The sequence below is a fragment of the Tursiops truncatus genome, chromosome 20 (assembly GCF_011762595.2).
Source record: "Tursiops truncatus isolate mTurTru1 chromosome 20, mTurTru1.mat.Y, whole genome shotgun sequence".
NCBI classification, from domain to species: Eukaryota; Metazoa; Chordata; class Mammalia; order Artiodactyla; family Delphinidae; genus Tursiops; species Tursiops truncatus.
Window position 1 is genome coordinate 13,623,519 of NC_047053.1, and position 23,030 is coordinate 13,646,548.

The window sequence follows — 23,030 nt, forward strand, 5'->3', positions numbered from 1 at the left end:
AGCCAGAACTGAAGGATGCTCCACAGTTCAGTGTGGGAGGGGCACGGGATGGCCGGGGCTTTCTAGGCAAAGGGACCAGCACGTGACGCCATCCATTCCATAGTCTTGTGCTGAGCATCTGCTCAGCTCCAGGCACACTCTTGGGCACCGGAGATGCAGCAGTGAGCAAGATAAAGAAGGGAGGCACTGTGATGAAAATACAATGTAGGAACTGGGCTGGGCTGTGGGTGAGGCTGGGGAAGGGCTTCTCATATGGTGATCCGAGAGGGCCCCTGTGAGGAGTGGATTTTTGAGCAGAGACTTGAATGAGGAGAAGGAGCCAGCCGGGCAAAGATCTGGAGAAGAGCATTCTCACCAGGGGGATCCCATGCAAAGGCTGGAATGAAAGTAGGACAGGGTGAGGGGGCGGGGCAGCCAGGACCCAATCACACAGGCTGTCGTGGGCCGTGGGAAAGGTTAGGTTTTCTTCTCACGGCAACTGGGCAGTCACTGGGGGTTTTAAACAGGGCAGCGGTAGGATCCAGTTTTAGAGTGCGAAGAGGTTGCTGCAGCGTGCCAGGTGGGGCTGATGTGGGAGTGGGCTAAGCTAGAGCTGTGGAGATGGAAAAAAGTGGCCAGACCTGGGGCATCTTTAGGAGAGAGAGTCAAGAGGACTTGGTGAGAGAGTGGATGTGAGGAGAAAGAAAAGAAAGGAATCGAGAGTCGTGCGCTTTCTGGCCCGAGCAACTGTGTGGCTGGTGCAACCACTGACTGAGGGACGGGGCTGGGTTCGCACCCAGGCTCTACTGCTTGGGTATGTGGCTTAACTTCTCCACGCTTCAGTCCTTCTAGCTGCAATGTGAAGGGATATCAACACCCGCTGCACGGAGCTGTCATGAGAATTAATGAAGTAATGCACGCAAAGCATGTCTATAGAGCAGCTTCACACAACGGTCGGCTCATAGGGGAAGCTCAGAACATGGGGGCTGTCGTTAGTGTTTAATCGGGGTGGGCAAGTCACGAAGGCAGAACCGTGGCTGTGCCTCTCTCAGTGAAGCAACTCTCCGGAGGGAAAAAGCGGGGAGCACAGGACTTCGAAGACTCACAAAAAGAATTCTTTTTAATCACAAGTGAGATCCTGTCCCTACTATACCGTCTCTTTGGGAGCTCCCCAGGAAATGTAAGCAATGCACCCATCAAATTACAAGGCTTCACCCTTCTCCCCTAGTCTCCAATGAAGCCCTCAAAGTAACGCCTGTACCACCATCCTACTGGCAAATGTTATAAAACCCTGAGGGGTGGACATAGACTCCTGCTATTTAGGGGGCCATGTTACTGCTCAGATTGATTTGCTGTAATGAAAGAACAAGTCTTTGCAGGGAGCCATCACCGGCACAATTCAGCCTTCTGTGCAAGGGCCCCTCGGGTGGAGCCAACCAGACCATGCTTCTCATTCCTGCTCTGCGGCTGTCAGAGCCCACAGAGAATTACAAGGTTAGGTTTAGATTTGAAAGAACTCAAATGACATATTCCATGAGCTCTGGGGCTGCTAAGTGAAACCAAAAATTTGCCGAGAAATGACCGACTTTCCAATTTTAAAAGGATTCATTCTTTTTGCTGTGATGACAGTTGATTTCAAGTCCATACAGGAAGGAAAAATTCTTCATTCGGCAAGTTCATTCCTACTAATTAAACCACACGGGACTCCCCACACCCACCTTCAGAACCACAAGGGCCACAGGCCAGCCAAGCTGTCTAATTTACTGTTGGGAAGAGATGGTCAGGCTTTAGTCAGTAGTACATCCATGCCTGGGTCTGCCTGCACACATGCCTTTCTGAGGCCTAGCTGGACACTTCAAATTATCAAAGAAGGAATTCTGAAATTTAAGATGAATCTATTTCCTTTCTCTGGAGGAGAGAGCTTTCATTATGAGGTGAAAGTTCCACAATTTCTGCATTTCTCATTCCATAAACACTTTACTCCAGCCCAGTTCCTGATCTGTTCTTAAAGAGACGGCTTGGAGGCTTCAGTTGATAGGACAGTAAGTACAGGACTATTTGCACCTGGTTTAGCATCACTGGAACCCCTCTTTTGTTCTTGGTACCACCATGTTCATATCTTATGTTGTGACAGTTATGCACAGGTTTCTTTCTCCTAATAGAACATAAGCACCTGTCTGATTCAATTTTTCATCTTTTCCCAAGGCCCTGCACCAAGACGGAGCTTGAAAAACACTTGTGGATAAATGCTGATCACATGAGAAGCACTAAATAAAGTCCTCTTCAGACACATGGGCAACACTGTCTGTTTTTTTGTAAAACAAACCAAAAAACCCAGTGTGTGTGTGTGTGTGTGTGTGTGTGTGTGTGCGCGCGCGCGCACGCACGTGTGCACGTGTATGCTTGGAAGAGTCTCAAATTATACCCCAAGTTGTTAAACAGTGCACATCTCTGGGGAGAGGGATTTAGAGTAATTGAGAAAGAAGAGATTGTTCTTTTAGAATTTATTTGAGCTTTAACAAGCATGTATTACTCTCCCTCCGTCTCTCTTTTTGGTAAACAAATTACCTGAAACATGAAGATGATTTATAACTAAACTCAGACAATATTTTCTAAAACCCTTGGTATTTTAAAATTGTGATATAATTAACATAAAATTCACCATTTTAAGGTGATTTTCACTTCAGTGCTTTCATAGAGGCTGAATATAATGTTTAACCTTAAATCTAATCGTCGAGTCCCTAATAATGCACGTGGGCATAGTTAAATCATACCTAGACATTTGCTTTTAATTTCAAGGCATTTTAATTTACAGACTTTTTTTTTTTTTTGGCCGTGCAGCACAGCATGTGGGATCTTAGTTCCCCAACCAGGGATCGAACCCATGCTCCCTGCACTGGAAGCGTGGAGCCCTAACCACTGGACTGCCAGGGAAGTCCCTTAATTTACAGACTATTTTAAATCCCTCCTAAAGGGTCAGGAGTTTAGGCAATTAGTTAGAAGGCTTGGCAACTCCCTTCTTCCAGTAACAGTTAAGCACAGGGTGTTATAAGCTTGTTGGGGCTGGAATAGTAAAAAACAAAACAAGCCCTGTCCTTAAGGCTCTTTCAGTCTAGATTTCTAACAGATGTCAAATAGCATCTGTCAAAAAAAGAGCAAAAGATGATGCATCGCATGGATCAGTTAGGAAGGTCTTTGCAGGTGAGCCTGTCCCCTCTCAAGCTCACCCTCAGTGTTTGACTGTCAATCAGTCACCAAGGGTCTTAAAAGGACCTGAGTGATAAAGTGAAGAGGGGGAAGGGCACAGGCCTGGGACGGTCTCTGGTCAACTTGGCTCCTTGGCTGACTTCTTATCTGCTCTATAATCTTCCAAGGAATTTGCTAACTTTCTATGAAATTTGGCATATGTTAAAGGGTATTATGATATACTCTGGTTCATTTTGTAGTTCTGATACCCTGAAACAAAATGGTGACCACAAAAGATTTTCCAAAAGGTATATCCTGGGATCAAGGCACGACGGGGAGGAGACAAGGGGCAGCCAGTCTTCAGGTGGGGTATCCAGCAGCTAGCGTGGCCATCAGGCCAGGTGGCCCTCCTGGCCCAGGCCAGGCCAGCCTCTTCCCAACACTGTCTGTTGGGAGCATGGTCAGTGGTCATGACTAAATCCATCGGGGTCCCTGATGCTGAGGCTTACAGGCTACTGATGAAGGTGTGGCCCCAACTGCCCACAGCAAGGTGCTGGCAGGACCAGGGTCAGAGTGAACATCACCGACAGTGAGAAGCACGGCGTTCACATCTCCCCACAGCAGGGCTGCAGTGAACCAATTCTCTAAGACCTGGCCTGCCTTGTGGAAGAGGCCAGAGGAGTTCTGTTGCCTTTCTAGAAACTAATCTTTAAGGGAAAATCCTCACAGGCTATGGAGCAGCCATGGTCAGGACTTGGAAAATGCAGAATGATCACCGGGTCACGATAACAGTGACGAAGAACAGTCTGAGGGAAGAGCTGACTTAAAGACGTTGAGTGACTTGGAGAAGTCTGTGCAGAAGACAGCTGACCAACTGGAGGGATGAATGAAAAGCTCCTGGCTCAGCAGGATTTCCTGGCCAAGGATCTGTAACCTGAAACTCTCTGCAAACTTTATAGGAGAGGCAAGCAACAGCTGAGCAACTGGAGGACATCTCTGTAAATCAATTATGCCAGAAAATTTCAAAACCAGAAGTCCAGAAAGGAAGGGATTGGTGGGAAAGGTTCAGGGGCTCCTAGTGACCATGAGCGGCACCGCAGAGCGCAGCACCCCCAGGAGATGAAAGGCTGCAGCCCAGGAGCGTGGCCCTGGCAGCGGGTGAGAGTGGAGGGGCTGGGCTGCCCCAAAGAACAGGTGCCTCCAGCCGTCTCCTCCCTCAGACAGAAGTTGGTTAACAGCTGACCAACTGCTGCTTGACATTCCTATACCAGTTTTCCACAGAAAAAGTGCTGTCTTTGCAAACTTACATTCCGCTCCTGCCTGTTTTTCATGGTCTCTACGTGGTTACCCTGCACAGTAGCCTCACCTGGTGTAGAGGGGGCCTTCCCAGCCCACATTACTCTAGCTCTTTTGACCTTTGGGGCATTTCCTAGCACAGGTGAGACCTGACGTGTCCCAGGACAGCCCCGAGTTTACAAGGTCTCCTGGTCATCAGGTACCACAGGGCCGGCCATTCGTTCCCCTGTGACATTAGAGCTCCCGAAATGTAAAACCAAAATCACTAGGAAGAAGGGCCCAGCCAAAGGAAGGGAGGAATGGCTCAAAACAGGTGTTCAGGAGTGCTGTGATTCAAGCACTCTTCACAGGACACATTTCCTGAACAGTGAGCCGGACTACTGGCTCCCGGAGCCCAACCCCGTGCACTACCCACCCTGCCCGGCGGGGAGCCGTGTGACGCAGGCGGCACACCCAGCTGGGGCCTGTGCTCAACGCTCAAACCGCCTGGTCCCCAGGCAGATCGCTGGAGGGCTGAACCAGAGCCACACGAGTCTCTGCTGGAAGCCAGGCCAAAAGCACAGCTCGGGCAGGGAGGAGAGGAGCCCCAGCGTGAGGACATCAGGTGGGTGCTGCAGTCAACCCAATACTTCTCAGGAGAGACACAAGCTTCTTTCCACAGCATCTGTGGGACCTGCTGCCTTTGGGATTTGCATTTTCTTTAAGGGCACTTTCATTTGTCTCATGTACTATTTTTCTTTTCCTTGTTAATAAGAAGAAATCCATTTTGAACATGAGTTAACAAGCAGAGGAGCGTCCATATATCTGTATATGTATATAGTTTTATTTGTTAAGTATGGAAAGAGTGCTTTGTGGTTCCCCACATTTTATTTTAATGAGGTCACGCGTGGCCCTGAGTGGACAGGGTTTTATGGTCTTGCCTTAAAACTAAGCGCTGCCATCACCACGCTTCAGCCCACTGCCCTGAGGGACCAGCTCCTTACATGCCTACTCTGGGGCAGGTCTTGCGGGGAGGCAAAGAGGGGATTCCAGTGAGGTCCCAGGATTTTATGACTGGCAGGGTGGGGGCCAGAGAAAGTAGAGGTGACAGGTGAGCAACAGAAAGGCGCTCTAGGCCCAATATCCGCCTTGCCCCTGCTTCAAGCAAATAGCTCAGAGTTTTCTATATGTGCCGGGTAAGTTTCAAATGCGTATTTCCTACAGTTGATGAAGCAAAGTGATGGACTGCAGGCAAACGCACCTGGCACAGTGTGAGATACACAGTGGAGGTTCCCAAACCGTGAGCTCTTATTCTGTGTGGATCCCACATTACAGTTTGTTAGAAGAAAGAGTTTAGACTCACAGACATTGAAAATAAACTTATGGTTACTAAAGGCGAAAGAGAGGGAGAGGGATAAATTAGGAATACGGGATACACACTACTATATATAAAATAAACAACAAGGACCTACTGTATAGCACAGAAAACGATATTCAATATCTTGTAATAAGCTATAATGGAAAAGAATCTGAAAAAGAATACATATATGTATAAATGAATCACTTTGCTGTACACCTGAAGCTAACACAACACTGTAAATCAACTATACTTCAATTAAAAAAGGAATGAGGGCTTCCCTGGTGGCGCAGTGGTTGAGAATCTGCCTGCCAATGCAGGGGACACGGGTTCGAGCCCTGGTCTGCGAGGATCCCATATGCCACGAAGCAACTAAGTCCATGCGCCACAACTACTGAGCCTGCGCGTCTGGAGCCTGTGCTCCACAACAAGAGAGGCCGTGACAGTGAGAGGCCCGCGTACCGCGATGAAGAGTGGCCCCCGCTCGCCGCAACTAGAGAAAGCCCTCGCACAGAAACAAAGACCCAACACAGCCATAAATAAATAAATAAATAAATTTATGTTTAAAAAAAAAGGAATGAGGAGGGGGGGAGGGAGAGGGGAGGGGAGGGGGAGGGGAGGGGAGGGGGAGGGAGGGGAGGGAGGGGAGGGGGAGGGAGGGGAGGGGGAGGGGAGGGAGGGGAGGGGGAGGGGAGGGGAGGGGGAGGGGAGGGGTAGGGAGGGGGAGGGAGGGGGAGGGGAGGGGTAGGGAGGGGGAGGGAGGGGGAGGGGAGGGGAGGGGAGGGAGAACGGGAGGGGAGGGGAGGGGGGAGGGGGAGAAAGTTTGGAAGTCACTGTTTGGGCCATCTCCCTCATTTAAAAAAAATTGAAAAATAACGTTGTTAGACTATGTAAAAGCAAAGTTTAAAAAGTATGTAAATGCATTTTTATAAGAAAAATTCAAACGAATTACCAGAATAAAATGAAAAAAAAAATTCTTTGCTTCTCTACCTAGTCTCACTCCAATTTCCTTTCCCCAGAGACATCCATCCACTGTTACCATTTCCAGACCTTTTTCTTAGCTATTCACATATATAAACATGCTTCTCACACAAATGGAATTATACCATATATACTGGGCTGCAGCTTACATTTTGCACCTAATATGTGTGAGAGGTTTTCCTTCTATGACAGCACATCTAGATCTATCCCCCATTCTACCACTTTCAAACTGCTATACCTATTCCACAGCATGAATTTACCATATTTTATTTAACTATTCTTCAGTGATGAACATTGTAGAAATCGCCAACGTTTTCTGCTTTTAAGGCTGCAGTTCACCTCTTTCTTGGTACATTTCCTCTAAACATATCCTAATTGTAATAAAACTCAAGAGTTGATGATGTAATAAGGTATTTGTGACCGAATAAGTGAGGCCTCTGTGACTCACAGAATTACTAGTCTTTAAAATGGGGCCTATCCTTAGACAAAATGATGACAGGACATTCTAGAAACATGAAGTACTGCAAAATAGACAAACAATAAATCCATACAGAGTATCCTGTATGACTATTTGCACAAATTCAGCAAAATCTCTGGGATGGGGGATTAAGCACTTGAGCCAATGGATGGAACCACCACAGTGTGAAAGACTGAAGTGAAGCCCACCCACCCAGGCCACTGATTTCCTGGTCCAGTCTCCCTTAGGACCGTCTTACCAGAGTTCCATCTGTCAGGGTACACCCGGAGAAGCGTTTTGCAAGAAACCCCTCAAAGTTAGTCGTTCTCTGAATAGCAAAGAGAAGCAATTTCACTTCAATTTCCTTAGCTCTGGTACGCATGATCTTGGCCAGTTCTGTCCTTCAAATTAAAGATATAGGAATGTTGTCAAACAAACTGATCATTCAAGATAAGACAAAGTAAGTGGCTTTAGCGTATATTATAAAAAAAAAAGTATGTGGTCATTTCAAAACCTGACATCTATCACTAACTAAGTTTAATGCCCAGGGAATAGAAATACATATCCTAAGTAACAATTTTAAGATGAAATTATCCATTAGTCAAAAAAAACCCTCAAGGATTATGGACATCAATTTGTTTACATGGGTACTACAATTTTTATCTTTAAACTTTTCAATAATTTGTTAATAATATATACGAAGCATTTACTCAGTATTTTATAAAAATGCATATATTCTATATAATTTCACAAGTCATTAAGTACTGAATTACAAAGCCCTCCCTTTTCCAGAGAGCTCAATAATCACCTCTTCCACCATACAGCAGGAGCCCTGGAAAGAGACGTGAGAGATGGGAATCCCCATGTGAAAAGTGACATGTACATGTCTGGGTGGTTCCTGCCTGTGAAGCTTACGTGACACTCAAGTGTCCCGTCTCGGAATGTTAAGTGGTAAGGGAGCAGTAACACAAGAGTTCTTAGTAAGTACTGAGCTATGGGTCATCTTTCCTCATAAATAAGTGACAAAAACCAAATAAAGAGTCTCTGAATTTATTTAACAATTATGTATCTGTAGGATTTTAGCCAAAATTCGAATAATGAAAGCTTGGCAGCAACACTGCCATTAGCTGACGCAATAGCAGCAGATGTGTTGGCTTTTGGGTACTCCCAGTCTCCTGCGGACTTCATTTTTCACAGAAAATGAATTTTGCAAGTCACTGAACTGGAGGCTAAAGCGAATTATTTATCAATTTCTCAAGGAATTCACTCTTTCTTTGCTAATCAGGACTTAGAAAGTCATAACCACAATCAACCTTGAATCAGTACAAAAAGGTTATCTAAATCCAGTGGCAAATGTGTTTCTGAAAACCACCACCAGAAGGAATGTACAGCACCAAGGGTGAACCCTAATGTAAATTACAGACTCTGCTTGGTAATGATGTGTCAGTGTAGGTTCAGTGATTGTAACACAGGGTACACTCTGGTCGGGGATGTTGATAATGGGGGAGGCTATCTGGAGGGATGGGGCAGCAGGGGGTATATGGGAAATCTCTGTATCTTCCTCTCAATGTCGCTGTGAACCTAAATCTACTCTAAAAAAATAGAGCCTATTAAAAAAAAAAAACAACAGCCAATATCCCTTAAGAAATCCCCACCCCCCCACAATGTGCCCTGAAAGCATACAACTTGACTGTACCTATGATTTTAAGAGAGATGACTACCATGAATTACTCTAAGGTGGTTCAGTTATGCTTAGATATGGGACTTTTTAAAAAATTAACTTGGAGTTGGGACTTCCCTGATGGTCCAGTAGGTAAGACTCAGCGCTCCCAACGCAGGGAGCCCGGGTTCGATCCCTGGTCACGGAACTAGATCCCGCATGCATGTCACAACTAAGAAGTCCACATGCCACATGCGGCAACTAAGACTTGACGCACCCTAAATAAATATTTTTTAAAAATAAATTAACTTGGGGCTTCCCTGGTGGCGCAGTGGTTAAGAATCCGCCTGCCAATGCAGGGGACATGGGCTGGAGCCCTGGTCCGGGAAGATCCCACATGCTGCGGAGCAACTAAGCCCGTGCGCCACAACTACCGAGCCTGCGCTCTAGAGCCCATGCTCTGCAACAAGAGAAGCCACTGCAATGAGAAGCCCGCGCACCACAACAAAGAATAGCCCCTGCTCGCCGCAACTAGAGAAAGCCCACACGCAGCAATGAAGACCCAACATGGCCAAAAATAAAATAAATAAATTTATGAAAAATAAAAAAATAAATTAAGTAACTTGGAGTTAATGTAACTGTGCACTATTAGAAGGGACTACATAACCAATAAAAGCCCGTTCCCACCACTGTTGTGGTAAAGCTGCAAGGAAAGAATAAAAACTTTTGACTCTAGCTTTGTCAATGGATACGTTGATCTACACTTCTTGGGCTTTAATTCTTTGCTATAAAGAGATTATCTGGGACTTAGCTGGTGACGCAGTGGTTAAGAATCCACCTGCCAATGCAGGGGACACGGGTTCGAGCTCTGATCTGGGAAGATCCCACATGCCACAGAGCAACTAAGCCCATGCGCCACAACTACTGAGCCTGCACTCTAGTGCGCACGAGCCACAACCAATGAGCCCATGTGCCACAACTACTGAAGCCCGTGTGCCTAGAGCCCGTGCTCCACAACAAGAGAAGCCACGGCAGTGAGAAGGCCACGCACCGCAACGAAGAGCAGCCCTTGCTCGCCAAAACTAGAGAAAGCCCATGGGCAACAACAATGACCCAATGCAACCAAAAATAAACAAACAAACAAACAAATAAATTTTTTTTAAAAAAAGAGAGACTATCTGGCCCTGGGCTACACTCATTGAAAGTGAAGTCAGGATGAATGAGAGAAGGTCTTTAAAATGCTTAGAACACTCAGATGCCAATAATATTAACTATCCAAAGACTATAAACACTGTATTAGGGGTGGGAAATGCTCTCAACAACTATTTCCTGAGTGTCTACTATGTCACTGAAGTAGATATTGCCCCTGTCCCTCTGGAACCACCTACCCAGCAAGTAGAAAAGCAGAACAGGGCTTCCCTGGTGGCACAGTGGTTAAGAATCCACCTGTCAGTGCAGGGGACACAGGGTTTGAGCCCTGGTCCGGGAAGATCCCACATGCTGCAGAGCAACTAAGCCCACGCACCACAACTACTGAGCCTGAGCTCTAGAGCCTGCATGCCACAACTACTGAAGCCCATGTGCCTAGAGCCCGTGCTCCGCAACAAGAGAAGACACCGCAATGAGAAGCCTATGCACTGTAATGAACAGTAGTCCCCGCTCGACCCAACCAAAGAAAGCCCGCATGTAGCAACGAAGACCCAATGCAGCCATAAATAAATAGATAAACAAATAAATTTATTAAAAAAAAAAAGAAAAGCAGAACAATGATGGATGTATTCTCACTGCACATTGATATAGGTGATACAGACACGTGGGAAAATGTGGGGCACTGAACCACTACAGGGAAATCTGGTTGATGAACTTTTAGTTGATTAAGAAGGCAGGCTGTTCAAGGCAAGGGCGAGGCTATAGGAAAGTCCTAGAGCAAAGATAAGAGCAGACATAGCTTCTGTGTTGGGTATATTTTACTCTTAAGGCAAAACAAACACAAATACAAGTGCTCTGGCTACAATCTACTGGCCCAGGGCTTCTCATGTAACCTTTTCCATGTCTCCTTATCAAGTGTTTACCTTGCCTTCACATAATGCTCTCTCCTCTAGGGCTGGAACTCTAAAGGTGGAGAAGGTGGGATATAGCTACAGCTGGAGTTTGGGACTTGGTTTTGGGTATATAAAATCTGACTTTCAAAAGGAAAGGAGTTCTCTGAGGGGAGTCCAGCACAGGTGAAGACATTCTCATTAAAATGATGACTTTCAAACAAACAAACCAAAAAAGGTGGGAGTAGCACCAAATCCACAAGACAACACGGAGCCTGTAGAGCCTGGGGGATTGGTTGCAATCAACTGGTTTCAACTGATTCCAATCAACACCAAAACCAGTAGAGAGTTGGCATCTACCTTGTGACGTGGCAAAATTCTACCGCAATCCTCTCCGCCATGTACCACTCTCGCGGGAACATCCGGCCGTATTTCTCCTCGTAGTCCACAAGCTGGCGCTTGATCCAGGCATAGCGCCGGTCAATTTTGTCCAGCCAGGCAACCTTGGGGAGGCAGGGAACAAAATCCACCCCACTGCTTAGAAGTAGTATTGACAGTTCAAGGAAATAAGCAAAAACATAGAAGAACCAACAAAAACAAAACCAATTTCTCACAGTTTCAGAGTCTAGGCTACTTTTTTTTACTTGATCTAGAGGTTCTTAACCTGGGGTCTATGATTGGGCTTCAGGGTTCTACAAACTTCCTGAAACTGTACGCAAAGTTTTATGCATAGGCGCATTTTTGGGGAGAAGATCTGTAGCTCTCATTAATTTCTCCAAAGGGTCAGTGACCCCAAAATGGTTAAGAATTGCTGAACTGTACAGTCAGCCCCTAGGATTCGTGGTCCAAAAATCAACATTTTAAGACAGTAACACTAATAAAATATAAATCACAGACTTGAGAGCAATCAATTTTCAATAAAATTCAAACGTAATAGGGCTTGCCTGGTGGCGCAGTGGTTAAGAATCTCCCTGACAATGCAGGGGACACGGGTTCGATCCCTGGTCCAGGAAGATCCCACATGCCGCGGAGCAACTAAGCCCGTGCACCACAACTACTAAGCCTGCACTTTAGAGCCTGCGTGCCACAACTACTGAGCCTGCAAGCCAGAACTACTGAAGCCCGAGCGCCTAGAGCCTGTGCTCCGCAACAAGAGAAGCCACCGCAGTGAGAAGCCTGTGCACTGCAACGAAGCGTAGCCCCCAATAGCCGCAACTAGAGAAAGCCCATGTGCAACAACAAAGACCCAATGCAGCCAAAAATAAAATAAATTTTAAAATAAACTAATAAATTCAAATGTAACATCTGATCTCCTTTGGTCAATACTTACATCTTGGTTTTCTTGAAAAAGTACTAGATACTCTGACAGATGCTGTTTAATAAACTTTTTGATGATTTCCTGCTTGATTCTGGGGTCCAAAATATTAGCAACCAGACAAGCATCTCGTAGGACATTGCTGGGTCCTCCTGGCCTCTGGAAAAACAAACAACACACACCAGTTCAAAAGCCAGAAATGACCTTTAAATCTTATGGCCTCTGACAGCTGCGGCTTCTTGTTCTACTCATGATGTTATTATTATTTCCACTCCCCTGACACTCATTCTTGTGCTGTGGATGGATATTTTAGTCACTTGTTCCTTGATGAAAGAATCATTAAGCTAGTCTGCAGTAGCCAGTATAAAAGCTACTCCATGAATCAGCAATGAGACATTTTAGAAACAGGGCCAGCAATGATGGTAGAAACTTCCGCGACCTGAACTGCAGTCGCCTTGCTGAAGAGCCTTAAGAATCAGAATGATACCAGTCTCACTCCACACATGCCAATTTCCCCTGATTCTAACCTTGGATTCCGGTTCCTAAGGTGCTATATTTGTGCCAAACAGTGTGCTGGCATTTAAAACCTAAATCCCGGTTCTAAACCACCAGCCTTGTCCCACTGATAGTCAACCATGCAGACAGGTAGCCAAAGGTAAAACATTATGATACTGGCCCCTTGACCTGAAAAAAAACAGTAGAAGTAACTATCAAGGCGCTGTATTGATACATCATGGTGGGAAGGCCTTTGTATTACTGAAGGCAACTCAGCCTCGCTGACCCTTTCTTTATAGTAACTCACTGAATGAACATGGCTGGCTGAGTGGGCTATAGCGAAAAGAACACCTGGCATCTGCTCTTGGCTTGGCTAAATAGCCACATAGCTTTGGCACAATTATTGACACTCATCTGAAATAGAAGTGAGAAAAAATAATGGACTTTAACTAGGTGATGATTAAGGGTCTTCCAAATCTTTATGACTTCTTTTTTTGTCAATTCTGTCCAATTTATCCACCTCAACTGAAGTTCAAGAGTTTCCTAAGTGTTACCTAAGCTGCCCGAGAGCTAAATTGTTCAAATTCTGACTTGCTCCGTGCTGAGTGGCTGTTCTGTTCTGTCATTCACTGAGCACCCTGACTGCTCAACTCTGGCTTCTAGATGAAAATGTTTGATCTGACAGAGGAGTCACGAAAGCCAAAACCTATGGGCTCATGGGTTCAGATTTTTTCATTTAAAAAGGACCTAATAGGTAACCTTTGGGTAATTAAAAAAAAAAATCTTTATTTCCATTTTGTGAAATAGTAATAGTAACACAAGGCCTTTAAGAGAAGTCAACAGTCATTCAGAAGGAAAAAAGAAAACTGTTAAAAAAAAGTCGCCCAGACAGAGAAAAGGGAAGCAAGTTGTTAAAGAAAACCATTTTTCACCTCATCTGCCTCGTGGAGTCTGAGAAAAAGATATAATGTAGGTCAACATTATTTTTTTCTAAATGATAAAGCTGGGTTTCATCCACATTTTTCTGAAACTTCTTAAAACCAGGGTGAACAGCAGAGTATAGTGTAGCAGGCCCTGGACTAAGAAGAGGCTAGTGTTTGTATTGTGAATACTGTACAACCCCTTTTTACAGGACAGCTTTCCAATATCCACTCTCCACACTTACAGCAAATGAATAAGGAAGATGAAGTCCACAAAGGAACGTGCTTTACACATAAAATACCTGATTGCTAGAAGTCAGCCAGAATTTATGACATTAAAATCAGAGGCAGGTTTCCTGTAGAAGGTAATCTACAAAGCTGGGGCTGCTACCCCCACCTACGTCCTAAGTTTCTTTTATGAGGCGCAAAGAAAAACGATTAAGATATTTCCAGTTATTGAATTATAGAGCAGATCCAGGAAACGTTCCTTGGCTCGGTGAATGAACATATATCCCCCATCTCCACCCACCAAGTGCTGCCGGCGTGTGCTTTGGGTCACTTCTGCGCTGCACAGTTCTTTCTCCTGAAATAGCTCAAATAATAGAGGGGGAAAAAAGCTTCTGAGGGTTCTTCTCTCCCCAACACATGCAAAGCATTAAGATTATGTCTGCTATAATTTGCAGGATGGAGCTGAAGGCAGTTACCCCGGCAGTTACCCCAGCACGGTGATGGCCAAGTGAGGCAAAGCTTGTTACATGAGAAGTGTAACCAATAGCTCACAAGTGAAATACCGTGGGCTTTGCAGACACAACACAAACAGCTATGCTACCAGTGAGAGCTAAAGGGATTAATCCCAAAGAACAGGATCATTAAAAGCCAGCCTCCTAACTGTGTCACTCCAAGAGTTACATAAGCCTGGGGACGTCCCTCCCAGTTGTCTCTTCACCAAACTGAAACCAAAAAGTTATGTAACGATCCTAAAAAACACTGTGGCTTGAAAAAAAATTTATTATTATTATAGCCATGAGAAAAAGAAGGAATTTACCAGGCAGACATCTTGGGTTTGACACACATTAAATTAAACTGAAACAAATCCTCACTTTTTGATGCTGGGAGGACACAGATGGGGAATCAATTGTTGCTTTGGGATATTTAAAATCAAGGATGGTCTCATTACCCTGAACCTCTAGCCAACAGACGTTATGGCTGCTGGCAAACGCTTTTGGAATGGTAAATGAACAGTAACTACAGTGCGTGTGCCTCAGGCGCAAATGGTGATAATATCCAAAGACTGAAGGGAAAATGCAAAACAATACCTTGGTACCCTGGGAAGGAAATGCTTCTTCGAAATCGGCCAGGATTTGCTGTCCTAACTCGGTCTGGGCGGCCTTCACTCTGTAGGGAAAAGAGAACATATCATTGCCTGGTATAAATTTCCAAATGTCCGTAAGTAATTATGCACAGATCCGTAGGGGTTAGAACTGTTGAAGTCTTTAGGGATCATCCAGGAAGGGGGGAGGGGTGGCTAGATAAGAGAGGTCACACACTAGTTAGCAGCAGGTTTATGACCAGGACGCAGGCATCGGATTCATGCTCACTACGGGTTTTCCACATCCCAAAGTTCTCCTGGGCCACCTCTCACCCCTTGTGAGGTAGTATATGTTAATCTTTACAAAATGTCATTAGGGGGTGGTTATGCTGCAGGGAAGCGCTATATAATAACGCCCAAATCACACATAAATCCACTTCGGGTTACTGGTATAACTACTCTCCAGCTCCATGGAGCATAGGATGGGAGGAGGGCTCCACACTGCTTCAGAGTCGCTGTTTTTTCAACCCGCAAACTAATAGCAGGATCCCAAGTTTCAACAAGAGAACAAAAAGCATGTTTTCTAAAGTAAAAAAGATCCAAATGATAAAATGAACTGCTAATTGAGGGTGAAGGCCACTGAATGAAGATTTAAGTTCTCTCAGAAGACTGTGAGGATGAAAACTGAGTTATCCTGAGCATGAGTTAGAACAGGGAAGTCGGTCCTGAACACGGTGGTTTGTATGGAAGCGAGGAGCTCAAGAAATACTTGTCCGCTGAGAGGAAAGAGGAGGAAGGAGAGCAGCTGGGAGGGGAAAGGAGCTCCGGGTCAGCCTCCTGTGAGGAGCTTGTCCTCCACCAGCCCCAGGAGTTGGATGCCTCCCACCAGCCATCCTCAGAGCTGGACGGCCCTGTGCCTGCGGCAAATATTTTATCTTTGCTAAAAGCACCGTAAAATAACGTTCTTCCTTTTTTGGTCTCCACCCTGTTACTTTGGAATTAACGTTATGAAGTTTCTAGAAATAGCGAACAGCTCAAAACCACAATTTCTTTGGCTACTAGGCAGTGCCTGGCGACGTACTCAGATTTTTTTTTTTTAATGAGGGGATAGTCAGGACCCAAAACAGTTTGGTTTTTCTATGGCATAGTTATAATTATGCCTTATTCCAAATACTTTCCAGGGTTTTTCCACCATCTTCAAAACTTTTAAAACCACTCTTATAGGTGGGTTTGCAGCCTCTTTAGTCACCTTCCGAGGGGGTTAGAAACGACAGAGTTAAGGCTATCACCGGAGGAGCCCCCAAGGCAGAATCAGGGCCATCCACCTACAGTTGCCCAGTGGACCACAGGAAACATTCCTTGAGTGTGAGCTCTGACAGGACAGAAGAGAACACGCTTTTGTTAAACCGTTGCCTCCAAGGTCTTATGACTCCACATAACGGGCCAGGCAGACAGACTGCCCTGGTGCCAGGTCACAAGACGGAGCTTCCAGAGCCTCAGGCCCCTCTGTTCCTCCTCTCCCCTTGGCAGCGCACAGAGAGCACAGGTTCCCTCCTAAGCCACAGGATCATTCCTGGAGGGGGAGCTCCAGCCCCGCCAGGGACACTCACAGTCTTATTCTCAGGGCCCCTGAGCACTTCAGTGGTAAAGATGGTCCCGGCTCTGCCTCTGTCACCCTACCCAGCCCACCATCCCCTAACTCCATATTCTTAACCAGATTTGAAATTGGGGTGCCTGAGGTAACATGGATGGACCTAGAGATGATCACACTAAGTGAAGTAAGTGAGAAGGAGAAAGACAAAAACCATATGCTAACACGTATATGTGGAATCTAAAATGACACAAATGAACTTATCTATGAAACAGAAACAGACTCACAGACATAGAGCACAGACTTATGGTTGCCAAGGGGGAGGAAGGGTGGGGGAGGGATGGATTGGGAGTTTGGGATTAGCAGATGCAAACTATTATATTGGGTAAGTTCGTCCACATTTTCCCGTAAGATCTTACGAACTTTTTGGTCAACCCAGTATATAGACTGGATAAACAACAAGGTCCTACTGTATAGCACACAGAACTATATTCAATATCCTGTGATAAACCATAATGGAAAAGAATATGAAAAAGAATGTATATACATGTATAACTGAATCACTTTACTGTACAGCAAAGATTAACACATTGTAAATCAACTATACTTCAATAAAATCCATTAAAAAAAAAAAAAAAAGAGATTGGGTGCCTGAAAAGACAACCAAAGCCTATGATAAATACAGAAGTACCAGGCTGTGATTTGCAGACCCCCTTGCCTTCTTCTTCAGTCCATTCCCAAGGTCACCTCTTGAGAAAGTCTAGACTTAGCTGTGCCACTGGTGAGCTACGTGTAATCCTAATTAAGCCATTTCCCCTATGTGGGCCACGACTAAGAATGGTTGTGAAATCAGAGGGTGGGGATGGAGGCCTGGACTAGATGCCTTTCAGTATCCGCTCCGATCCTGACTATTCTACCACACCCGTCTTACAGCACTAGCTGGCAATGGCATCCATCTTTACAGGTGACTGGAAGTCGGATGTTTAACTAATGTTGGAGCAGAATAATAATAATTATAATTATAATAATATGTTTCCAAGCATAGTTCCTGAAGTATCTACCAGTGACTCAGATGAAAGAGAAACCATTTCCCTTACTGACAATAACGATGGTACCTATAAACCCAAACCATGATACGTGTACTTTCAGGGTAAGATGTGAAGAGCAGTCTTTACAATCAGTTGCCTGAGCGGGATCCTAGAAAGACGTCAACATACTTAAAAGAACACAGCTTCAGTCTCACTCCTTTATACTCCTTCCTCTCCCAAAGATGAAAAGTAAGTTCCTACTGGGAAGAGATGCAGCAACAGCCTCTGTTAGCGGAGCATATATGTGAGTTCAGCTACCAAGACTTCCTAATCATCGTTATGAAAATCAATCTACCACTACTAGAGAAGAAAGGAAATAACAATTCCTCCTGGCATCCAAATAAGCTCGGCCTGGTTGGGTGGTGACAACTCAGCGTTGACCACTCTTAGGAGATGAAAGATTCCCTGTGCTGCCCGGAAATGAAGGTGAACCAACTGCCTCCTAGCATCCTCCACGCCCTGTGACCAAGGGTTGTTCAAGGGCGCCATTCCCTAAATGTGCTTCATAAGGGGTGGCAGCAGAGGGACAGCAAACTATGAAAACCACTTAGACATTTATGGATAAAATAACCCTGATGCTTCCAATACCTTGTGAATGACAGTCCTAAAGAAAATACCCTCAGTGATTCGCAATAAACTGACCTCTCAACATACGGAGTGCCAGACACAATGGTTAGTCAGTCAGATTAGTCAGACGCTCCATCTCCAAACAGACAGAATCTCAACCCAGAACCTTAGAGTGACTCAGTGGCATGCTTTGAGATCATCAAGTACAACCCTTACACTTTCTTTTGAAACTTAAGTTCTTTCTGTCACAGTCACACAGCTAACCAGGCCTTTTCTTTCTTTTTTTTTCAAATTTTATTGAAGTATACTTGATTAGCCAGCCCTTTTCATTCTCCACTTTAGTTTCTTTGATCACTAAGCCATGTGATCCCCTCAACCTGCCAAGTACCTGTCATGTATAAGAGGTTAGAAATAGCCCTGAAAAATATGTTTCAGTTCAACGGTTCCATGGGTTTCAAGAGAATGCAAGAATCTTCCATTCTTCCTCAGGAAATACTGACTGATTACTAGACACATTTGCTTTCATGGATATTCTTAAGCCAGAGGATCTGAAATGTAAAGATGACATTAAAGAAAAAAAATCTTTCCTTCAACGCTACATTAACGTTTAAGCATTTTCCAGAAGGGTAGTTGGAAGAAACAGCTATATTCAAATCAAAGCCTATGAACTTCATATGTCAAATGTACAGGCAAAGATTTCAGAACACAACCCTTTGTATGACTTCCACAGTTTACAGACAGCAAGCTATTAAGTTAGAGAACCTGAAGCAGCGCGCAGGATGTAACTCTCCTGCCTTCTCCCCTCCCCCCAAACAAACAAGCTATTTCTATCATTTCCAGATGGTTCTACTGTCACTATGTAAACATACGGGAGGAATATTCACCAGAAATGATGCTAAAAATAAGAAGTCTGGACTTTCCTCAAACTTTTAGTACCTCTTGAAAAAGAACTGTAGTCAGACACTGGAAACGAGAGATTCCTTCCCTTCCGTTATTTTTCGTGTTACTTAATAGTATATATTCTCTGTTAATCAACACATTTTTTTTTTTTTTTTGCAAATAGAAGTTGTGAAATGAACTAAAAGAAAAGTAAATCCTCCTGTGTTTGCAGCAACCCTACATGATACTGAATGGCTGGAGCACCAAACTATACTGATAGAATGTTATCTTTTTCTATTTCTAAGGGGAGTGTTATTACAGCAGTGATCACAAAGTTCCTTCAAATTTATAAAACCACTTCTTTGGAAAAAATGTTAAAAGGCAAGGAATCCTAAAAGAGTGCATTCTCTCGTTTGTCCCTATGGTGCTTTTTTATAACTAAAATTCAGTTCTGCCACATTCCTGCCATTCAGCAATGCCCATCTCACGGAACCAATGGGTAACCAACTCTTCCCCACAACTCCTTGACCTCATGGTCACTGTCATGGTATGGTCTTCATCTTTTCTAATCCAGAACATAGCCCCAACCTCCAGTCTCTTGTACCTATAACCCACAAGAGTTTTACAAAATACAAATGAGACCATGCCTCTCCCCGCTTAACATCTTTTATTGTCCACAAGATGAAGAACGGATTCTTTAGCGAGGCATATAAAATCTGACCCTGCCTACCTAGACAGACTTTCACCCTCCACTGTCTCCCCAAGTACCTCGATGTTCTCTCTCTCTCCTATTTTTCCCCCCTCTCTCTTCTTGTCTTGGTGGTAAGATCCTACCCATTCTTTTAAGATCACATTAAAATTGAATTTTTCTGTGACCCCTATCCTTGACCCCTGAAGGGTCAGTCTATCAATTCCCTGCTGTGCCTGTACATATACTATATCCAACCTATACTGAAATTTTCTATTAGTGTCTCTCACAAAAACGGTGAGTGCTTTGAGGGCAGAGAGTATGTGTTTCTTATCTTTGTGCCCTCAGTCCCCCAGCACAGGGCCTGGGATACAAAGGTGTGTGGTAAGTATCTATTAGTGAGTGAAGAGAAGAATAAGTGAACGGGGAAAAAAGATCAACTCTGGATTATCAGGAGGGTAAGGGGAGGTGATGCTGCCCCTCCTCTCTCCCCCGCATCCACTGAGAGTGAGTCTGCCTTCTCCATCCAAGCTTCCTTCTTTCCTGCAGCTCACAAAGCCCCGTTTGTCTGCTCTCCTGGCTGCCTCACATCCCCAGTGTGACATGGCAATCAGCCAGCTCTGAGTGTGAAGGGTTTAGGAAGGATAAGGGAAAGGGTGGTGATTTCCCGAGTAGTCCGCCAAGCTCTGTTCCAACATTCCTTAACAGTTCCTTGGCATTTCACCTCTAAGATGGCACCCTGAGCACGCAGGGCAACCCCTCCCCTTCCTGTCCCAGAAACTGAGAAATAATGAAAAGATTTTTTTTTTTTTTTTTTGCGGTACGCGGGCCTCTCACTGTTGTGGCCTCTCCCGTTGCAGAGCACAGGCTCCGGACGCGCAGGCTCAGTGGCCATGGCTCACGGGACCAGCCACTCCACAGCATGTGGGATCCTCCCGGACCGGGGCACGAACCCGTGTCCCCTGCATCAGCAGGCGGACTCTCAACCACTGCACCACCAGGGAAGCCCAATGAAAAGATTTTAATAAGAATCCAGCACTGGGCAAGAAAAGGAGTGGTAGACTAGAAACTCTGGTAGGAGAGGATTGAAGAAGGAAACCCCTGCCTAAAATGGCTTCTCAAAGATGAAGGACACGAGGGGAGTGGATACCAGAGCAGGAGGGGGGCCCAGGGAACCGCTGGAGGGATACGCTGGGGTCCTGCAAGAGCAGCCATGAAGCCAGTGCCCAGGTCTCACCCCTGCCTTGAGCGTTCAGCAGGAATGGGTGTGGGTCTGAGAAGCCCAGCAGGGACCAGAGGGCTGACAACATCCAGGCAGATCAGGGAGCCCTCGGGCCCAGAAGATAAGCCACCAGCATATCCCACCTGGCAGTTCCCCCAGCTCCAGCTCCACCTCACCTGAGAAGCACAGTCTGTGGCACACGTAGCCGAGCGGCACATCCCGCCTCCCCCTCACGAGCAGGTGATAGTAAAAGAGCATCTCTGATCAGAATGACAGAGAATCTCACAGCCAAGACTGAGCGATCAGCTAGAAATCACCAAATATTGGCAGAGTGCAAACGCCAAGAAAGAGAGTCATCGTACTCAGCAAACTGAAGACCTGACATCAGAGGACAGAGAGATGGAACAGGCGACTCAGAACTTTAAAATGCATATAGTTTATACTCCCTGAGAGACTTAATATGCCCATGAGAAAAGAATGAACTAGATACCCTGAAGATTAAAGTTGGATTGTTGAAATAAAAACTCAACAGCTGGGCGAAATAACAGGATGGACAAGATTGAAGAATAAATTAAAACAGGGGGGTTGAGTTGAGGAACTCAGCTTAACACAACAAAAAGATACAAGGTATTTAAAAAAATTAAGAAACAAGGCAGCAGACCTAGAAGTTCCAATATTCATGTACTAGGGATTCCACAAAGAGAGAACACAGAGAACAAAGCATAAAAACTACTCGAAGAAATAAAGGAGAACAATTTCTTGGAATTTAAGGAACTCATGAGTCTTCAGATTAAGAATACAATTAAGGGGGCTTCCCTGGTGGCGCAGTGGTTAAGAATCCGCCTGCCAACTCAGGGGACATGGGTTTGATCCCTGGTCCGTGAAGCTCCCACATGCCGCGGAGCAACTAAGCCCATGCACCACAACTACCGAGCCTGTGCTCCAGAGCCCGCGAGCCACAACTACTGAGCCTGTGTGCCACAACTACTGAAGCCCACATACTAGAGCCCGTGCTCCGCAACAAGAGAAGCCACCACAGTGAGAAGCCCGCGCACCACAATGAAGAGTAGCCCCCGCTCGCCACAACTTGAGAAAGCCCGTGTGCGGAAACAAAGACCCAACACAGCAAAAAATAAATTAATTCATTAAGATACAATATTAAAAAAGAAAAGAATACAATTAAGTACAGAGCAACATGAATGAAAAGAGACCCATGTCCTAGTAAAATTCCTGATTCTCCCATCCCGAAATCTCAAATGCTTCCAGAACAAAATTAATTATTTTATAGATTATTTTATAAAGGAATAAGAATGAGATGGACTTCAGATTTTTAATAGGCACCAGACGATAGATTTGCTTAGTCTACACTACAACAGCCACAAGGTGGAAGCAACCCAAGTGTCCATCAACAGATGAATTGACAAACAAAATATAGTCTATATGCACAATAAAATATCCAGCCTTAAAAAGGAATGAAATTCTGATAAATGATATGACACGAATGAACCTGAAAACGTACTAAATGAAATAAGCCAGGCAGAAAAGGACAAATAGTGTATGATTCCAAGTATATGAGGTAACCAGAATAAGCAAATTCATAGATAGAAAATAGAACACAGGTTACCAGAAGCAGGGAAGAGGAGGCAATGAGTGTTATTATTTAATGCATACAAAGTTTCTGTCTGGGGTAATAAAAAAGTTTCGGAAATAGAGTGGTAATGGTTGTACGATACTGTGAATTTATTGATACTTAATGCTACGAAATTGTACACTAAAAAATTATTAAAATGGTAAATTTTATGTAACGTATATTTCAACACAATTTTTAAAAAGGAAAAAAAATAAGTAGGCAACATGAATAGACCAATTACCATTGAAGAAACCGAAAGGACAAAGATCTGCCTTGAAAACAGGTGACACACCTACATAGTTTTGCAGGCAAGATCTGCCAGACCTGACAAAGGACTAGTATCCAGAATACATAGAGAACTCCTACAAATCAATAAGGAAGAGATAACTAAC

At 44.8% G+C, this 23,030-nt stretch overlaps 1 protein-coding gene across 3 annotated transcripts in view; it reads right to left on the reverse strand.

Moving 5' to 3' along the window:
* VPS53 (VPS53 subunit of GARP complex) overlaps nt 1-23,030 on the reverse strand; it is a 126,005-nt gene that overhangs the window by 62,578 nt on the left and 40,397 nt on the right. For all 3 annotated transcript variants that reach the window (XR_004523908.2, XR_004523910.2, XM_033847718.2), the window contains exons 8-11: nt 14,981-15,059; nt 12,265-12,408; nt 11,295-11,437; nt 7,495-7,636 (exon numbers count right to left, since the gene is read on the reverse strand). Coding sequence is in view for 1 of the 3 variants with exons in the window: in XM_033847718.2 (XP_033703609.1) it covers nt 7,495-7,636; nt 11,295-11,437; nt 12,265-12,408; nt 14,981-15,059 (508 nt within the window). In the remaining 2 variants the exon portion in view is untranslated. The remainder of the gene's footprint in view (nt 1-7,494; nt 7,637-11,294; nt 11,438-12,264; nt 12,409-14,980; nt 15,060-23,030) is intronic.